The 7,358-nt window shown below is 41.6% G+C and overlaps 1 protein-coding gene across 1 annotated transcript in view; it reads left to right on the forward strand.

Moving 5' to 3' along the window:
• SHC2 (SHC adaptor protein 2) overlaps nucleotides 1-5,585 on the forward strand; it is a 51,749-nt gene extending 46,164 nt beyond the window's left edge. Inside the window, exons 12-14 of the mRNA XM_063294290.1 lie at nucleotides 2,193-2,500; nucleotides 3,904-4,039; nucleotides 5,330-5,585. Coding sequence (XP_063150360.1) covers nucleotides 2,193-2,500; nucleotides 3,904-4,032 — 437 coding nt within the window. The 3' untranslated portion in view covers nucleotides 4,033-4,039; nucleotides 5,330-5,585. The remainder of the gene's footprint in view (nucleotides 1-2,192; nucleotides 2,501-3,903; nucleotides 4,040-5,329) is intronic.
• Nucleotides 5,586-7,358: the final 1,773 nt, after the last annotated feature.

The raw sequence follows: 7,358 nt of genomic DNA on the forward strand, positions 1-7,358 counted from the left end.
GGAAATGCTAAGGACTGAACTGGACATTTCTGGCATCAAAATGTTTTATTTCTTTATTATTTCAATTTATATGGCCACCCATCTCAAATTCATGACTCTGGGTTCCTCACAGCAGTTAAAAACAATTGCTCCATTTTATTTCATTGCATATGAGATGGGTGGTAAAGAAATATGATAGATAGATAGATAGATAGATAGATAGATAGATAGATAGATAGATAGATAGATAAATTTCCTTTTGTCTTGCTACAACTTTCTGCTATGTTCTCAGTTTGATCTTTGGGTTTTTCCTTTCCCTCCCTCCCTTTTGGCTGCTATTTTTATTGGCTTATTTCTTGGTTGACTTATATAATGGGCCCATTTATCAGCCTCCCAATAACTAAAGTGCTCTGGGTGACATCGAGATGAAAATGCGTTCGACACACGCTTTCCATCCTCATCATTCCAATGCTCAGCTGAAGCTCTTGAAACTTAAACAGGCATATGGAGTGACTGGAAACCCCTTATGGAATTCTTGCGGGAAAAAAAGAAAAAAAGTGAACGTGTAATTTATGGGTTTGATGATTAGAAAGGGTAGATTAAAAAGAAGGAAATTATGAGTAACCTTAGAGAGAGGGAGTAAAATATACAGTAAATGTATTTGTAACTGTGGTTAAGAAGAACGGAAGCCACTTTATAACTTTTTCTTTCCCTCTCCCTCTCCCTCTCCCTTTCTCTTTCTCTTTTTCTCTTTCTTTCTTTGCGTCTTTTGCTTCCACTTACTTATTACTTTTCTTTACTTCCTTTTTCAGATTAGATTTTCTAAAGATTTTTTAAAATCCTGCCTTTATTATTTTTATAAATAACTCAAGGTGGGGAACATGCCTAATACTCCTTCCCCCTCCTCTTTTCCCCACAACAACAACCCTGTGAGGTGAGTTGGGCTGAGAGAGAGGGCCTGGCCCAAGGTCACCCAGCCAGCTTTCATGCCTAAGGCGGGACTAGAACTCACAGCTTCCTGGTTTCTAGCCTGGTGCCTTAACCTCTAGACCAAACTTTACTTTCTTTTCAAAAAATTTATTGTTTTTTTCTGTTAAAAATTTCTGTAATAAAGATAGATAGATAGATAGATAGATAGATAGATGATAGATGATAGATGATAGATAGATGATAGATGATAGATGATAGATGATAGATAGATGATAGATGATAGATGATAGATGATAGATGATAGATAGACAGATGATATAGATATAGATGATAGATATAGATGATAGATAGATAGATAGATAGATAGATAGATAGATGATAGATAGATACAGTAGATAGATAGATGATAGATAGATGATAGATAGATAGATGATATAGATAGATATAGATGATAGATATAGATGATAGATAGACAGATGATATAGATAGATATAGATGATAGATAGATAGATAGATAGATAGATAGATAGATGATAGATAGATAGATGATAGATAGATAGATGATATAGATAGATATAGGATAGATATAGATGATAGATAGATAGATAGATGATAGATAGATAAGGTAGATAGATGATAGATAGATGATAGATACAGTAGATAGATAGATGATAGATAGATGATAGATAGAGAGGTAGATAGATAGATGATAGATAGATGATAGATAGATAGATAGATGATAGATAGATAGATAGATAGATGATATAGATAGATATAGATGATAGATATAGATGATAGATGATAGATAGATAGGTAGATAGATACAGTAGATAGATAGATGATAGCTAGATGATAGATAGAGAGGTAGATAGATAGATGATAGATAGATGATAGATAGATAGATAGATGATAGATAGATAGATAGATAGATAGATGATAGATACAGTAGATAGATAGATGACAGATAGATAGATATAGATGATAGATAGATAGATAGATAGATAGATAGATAGATAGATAGATGATAGATAGATAGATAGATGATAGATAGACGATACAGTAGGTAGATAGATGATAGATAGACGATAGATACAGTAGATAGATAGATGATAGATGATAGATAGATAGATAGATAGATAGATAGATGATAGATGATAGATGATAGATGATAGATAGATAGGTAGATAGATAGATGATAGATAGATGATAGATGATAGATAGAGGGAATAGCGATGCAGGTGGATCTAGGCCATCCTGATATTTCCTCTCCTCTTCCCACCCAGGGCCTTTTGAAGATGCTCTAAAGCATCATGAATCCATGTCTGCTTGTGGGGTGCAGGGTGGACTCCAAGTTGAGGATCAGTGGCCAAGCCCGCCTAGCCGCAAGGCTCCCATTGCCCCCACAGAAGACCAGTTGAAGCAGGAACTGTGGTACCATGGCAAAATGAGCCGGCGAGACGCAGAGAAACTGTTGCACACAGACGGGGACTTCTTAGTCCGGGACAGCATCACCAACCCCGGGCAGTATGTTCTGACTGGGATGCACAGCGGGCAGCCGAAACATTTGCTCCTGGTAGATCCTGAAGGAGTGGTAAGTGCGTGGAAGTCAAAGCAGGATTTTGAGATACTGATGTTGCGATACTCAGCCTGATATTTGATTTCATTTGCTGTAGGAAAAGAAAGAATGCGGTGAGGTTGGGCAGCCTTCTGTTCTGGGTTTTCAAGGAAGCTACCTGGCTTGCTTGAATGCGGGGGGACATTGGAAATCAGGGTGAATGAGGCCATCACTCAAATGATGCATCATTTGCATCATCGTCACCGTCATCATCAGTCGGCCAGTTAATTCCCATGATAATCTATTGCAGTGTTTCTCAGCCTCAGCAGGAGCTGAAGTCCACCCATCTTAAAGTTACTGAGGTTGAGAAACACTGATCTGTTGCCTCATATTTCCCCCCTGATTTCAGCAATACATCAGTCACCATTTCATGGCCACTGAGCACACTCAATTCTTTCTCATCTGGCTGTTTTGGGTGTCCCCTTCCTTTTGTTCAGTTTTCTTAAAAGATTTTTTTTTCTTTTTGATACCTTGGCTTTCTTCCCATCCACGGATCCTACCTTCTTAGGCATGGCCAGTGTTATTTAAAGAACAATGATACTCCCTCTCCAGATGTTGGAGATAGTATTTAAAAAAAAGTTGGATACTGTTTATTTTGCTTTCTATTGTCATATCCTGTGCAAAAAGGAAGAAATATGTGAAAGGAATTGAAAAATGTGGTGAAAGCTGAAAGGACCCTACTAACAGACAAAGAGGTAGTCTGGTGTTCCTCTGTATGTTTCATCACTCAGTGCTTATAATCAGGCTCTCTAAGGTTGGGTAACTTTTACTTACAGGTAGTCCTCACTTAATTACCACAATTGAGACCGGAATTTCAGTTGCTAAGCGAAGCGGTCATTAAGCGAATCCAACCCAACTTTACGACCTTTTTGGCAGTCATTAAGCGAATCACTGTGGTCGTTAAGTGAACTGTGTGGTCATTAAGCAAACCATGTGGTTCCCCATTAATTTTGCTTGCCAAAAGCCGGCTGGGAAGGTTGAAAATGATGATCATGTGACCACAGGATGCTGTGACTGTCATAAATGCGAACCAGTTGCCAAGTGCCCCAGTCATGATCACATGACCGCAGGGACGCTGTGACAGTCGTGAGTGTGAGCACTGGTTGTAAGTGGTTGTTTTGAGCACCATCATCAGTCTGAACCATCACTAAATGAATGGTCATTAAGGGAGGACTACCTGTATTTCTGCACTGGATAGAAGTACATACGTACAGTATTAAAAATAAGGTGGTGCTGGTAGACTGATTTTCCCAGAACCTGCAAGATACATTATTGTCTGTTTATTCTGTTTATTCCATTGGCTTAGTTAAGTCTGGGTTCTGATAAGGAAGTTAAATGCAGGAGCTTTCTATTCCTGTTTTTTACCCTTGTTTCCCCAGGTGAGAACAAAAGATGCCTTGTTTGAAAGCATCAGCCACCTCATAAATTATCACCTGCAAAACGAACAGCCAATTGTGGCTGCCGAGAGTGAACTCCACCTGCGGCAGGTAGTGAGATGGAAGCCATGATGCTGTGGTAAGCACCTGCAGTTCTTATCATGCACCAGGGACATTGGGAGAAGCAAAGGTATTGTGAGAATGACCTTGGGAGGCAGGAGGAGGAAGAGCTACAGCCTAGGCAATGGTCGGATAAGGGGTGGCTGAGCCCACAGAAGGAAAAGGGGCGTGGGAAGCATCTCAGAAGGGACCCTCCTAGTTCTCTGGAAAGTAAAGGTGAGGGAGGGGAGAAGGGCTTTCAGAGATTCTGTTCCTGTAGCCTTGCAATAAAGGTAGTGTCAGTACTCCTGGTTCGTGCTTCTTGTCTGGACTACATCAAAGGGCTGACATCAATCTTGCAAATCTCAGGCTAGGTCTAGCTCCCTTGTATATGGAGGGAGGGAGGGAGGAGGGAGGGAGGGAGGGAGGGAGAGATTTGGGGCAGGGGGTACACTTCCAAACCAAATACTGGATCTCAGCCAGCCAGGGGCATCTGCAGGGAGTGTTAAAAAAAATCAAGGTGGTGGCTGCTGAGGTGGTGAGAAACCTGGGAAGCAGTTTCACACTGTCATGAGTACTGATGGCGAGCAGGAGGGGGCCTCTATCCAGGGTGGAAAATGCATGCGTAGTACTGAGGAGTTAAGCAGCCATTCAAAGAGACCCAGATCAGACCTGCCTTGACTTTTGGGGTTTATCTGCCTGGGTTTTTCCCACGCTTCTTCAGTTTGTTAGGATTTCTGTCTAATGTAGCAGTAATAAAACACTAGAGACCTACTCCTCGTCTCAGCGTGATTCCTGGCTGTTAGGACACAGACCTGCCTCAACAAACTCAGTATAAATGAAGGCAGGAAAGTTCTCTGATTGTTTCTAAGATTCTATATTTACCCCAAGACTAGCATCAAAGATTCCTTCACAAAGTCTGTGTCCCTTTCTTCCTTTCTTCTTTCCTTTCTTCCTTCCTTCCTCCTCCTCCTCCTCCTCCTCCTTCCTTCCTTCCTTCCTTCCTTCCTTCCTTCCTTCCTTTCTCCTTTTTTTCTTTCCTCCTCCTCCTCCCTTCCTCCCTTCCAACTTAGGTGCCATCTGAATCCAATCGGCTCTTGCTTCCTTCGTTTTGCCCAGCTGCAAACTCTAAATTTGAAATTGCCACGTCTATCTGGTTTTATTTCCCAATGGTTTTTTTGGGGGGGGGGAGTGATCCAAATCTACCCCCTAAAATGGAATGCAGAAAGATTGTGTAATTCAAAAAGAAATGAATACTATAGACAACCTAAAGCTAAATGAAGGACAAGTGAAAAATGACATACTCAGCTCTCTCTTTTTTCCTTCTTAGGAAGTTGTCCCTCTGCCCTGACATAAACACTGGACCTTTTTGACAGTTTTTTGAGCTGGAGGCCAGCAAGCCTATCGACAGATTTGCAGGACCCTTAGCCTTTCCAGCAAGAGACCTGCCTCTCTGAGAAAAGCCACAGCCAGTTCCACTAACTTGTTCCTGTCCTCGCTTGATCTTCTCTGAGCTGTTTCCCAATGCTACCGCTTCCTTACCTGTCCCAGTTTTTGCAATGGTCATGGAAAACCGAGGAGAGGTGGAGTGGCCTACCTGGCAAGATGGATGTGCAAGTGACTCTTGGCAAGTGATGTATCTGGCTTTTGAGAAAATGCTGCAAGGCTTGCTGGTGGCTCTTAGGAATACAACCTCCCCCCCTCTCAAACCCACAAGGTGAGTGGGTGAGTGAGTGGGAAGAAGAAGAAATTGCAGAAGAAAAACAGGGGTCCTTCTTCCAACTATAATCCGATTTTTATATGAGAACTAAAAAGGGATTGTTGAGGGCATTATGGGTGCCTGCTTCCGTTCAACGGTGGGAACTTTGACAGGGCTTTTTCTGATGATTCTGTTTCCCCAAACAAAACCAGGAGCTTATTATTGCATCAAGCTTCTCCTCCCTGCCCCCACTTTCCCCCCCTTTATTTGGTTTTGCTCATGCAGCAAGCCCAGTTGCAAAGAAGATGCTCCATGAACGGCCCTGGGGTTCTGCCCCCTTCCACCCTGCCCTGGAGCTTTTCATCTCTTAATTCTGCACATTGCAATGCTAGGACTTTGGCTTGGCAAGAGGATGCGCCACTGCTGCTGCTTCTCCAGCCTGTGTTTCGGAGAGGCCCTGAAATTCATTTAAACCAGGGATCCCCCGTCAGACTTGCGAGGTAGTCCAGACAGGAAGCACACCCAGATGAGCTAATTCTACTTTATTGTAAGGTTACCTTAACAGAATCTTGCAAGGCTGAAAGTACATTTCTCTCCCTTTGCCTTTACAGCCCAAGAAACCAGGGAGGGTCCCTTCTGAGACGTTCGCCACGCCCCATTCCTGCTGTGGGCTCAGCCGCCTCTTATCTGACCATTGTTTAGTCTGCAGCTCTTCCCCCGTCTCCCAAGGTCATTCCCACAGACCATTACATCCCCAACTCTTCAGCTTATCGACCCCATCATGATGTTTCCAATCGTTCATCGGCCCCCAAACATTTATTATATGAAAATAATTTAATAAATACTACTTTAACTAATAGTACTACGAAGACCCCCCAACCATTTATCGACCCCTTGGATAGTCCCATTGACTCTTGGGGGTCGATACTGACCGCTTGCGGGAACCCTGATTTAAATGGATGGATATTGATTCCAGCTTCATTGCCTGTGAGAGATTGTTCAAAACCCTCTGGTTAAGAGCTCTCAATTGGCAGGGTGAGTTGGGAGAAATTCCCAGACAGGCCAGTAGGGGGCGCTGTGATGCCAGAACAGTCTTTCGCAACAATTTTAAGTGCTCTGCATTAAGTAAAATTACCTTTTTAAGGAATATAGCCTTTGCTTTTTTAAGGTTTTATTTTCCCTCTTTTGGAGATTCCCCTCCCTCTTCTAGCTGAATATCTAGAGAATTTTTAGCACGTATATACGACCTATGCTGTAATCATGCAATTATCCAGGAAAGCATGGTAGGACCGACAAGCACTATTTTAATTATGTTTTAATTAAGTGTACACATGTTTAATGTGGTCCCAAATCTTTTAAGAAACTTTTCAGTACTTAATATTTTGTATATAGGTATATAGAGTATCCTACCTTCTCCAAAAAAACTTAATCCCCCAAATAATTTCTTTTTCTTTTTCTTTTAAAAAAAGAACAAACAACACAAAATGTAGATTTAAAATACTCTGGCTGCAATTCTATAGACACTAACTGAGAGATAAATGCACGTAGAATATTTTTTTTTAGAGAAAAATTATTGTTAGGCTTGGATTAAGGCTGCGTTGGTTAGGACTGTAGACTCAAAATTTCAAAACTGCTTTCCTGGGATTGCAAGAGGCTACTT

The sequence above is a fragment of the Candoia aspera genome, chromosome 1, assembly GCF_035149785.1.
Source record: "Candoia aspera isolate rCanAsp1 chromosome 1, rCanAsp1.hap2, whole genome shotgun sequence".
In the NCBI taxonomy this organism is placed as follows: domain Eukaryota; kingdom Metazoa; phylum Chordata; class Lepidosauria; order Squamata; family Boidae; genus Candoia; species Candoia aspera.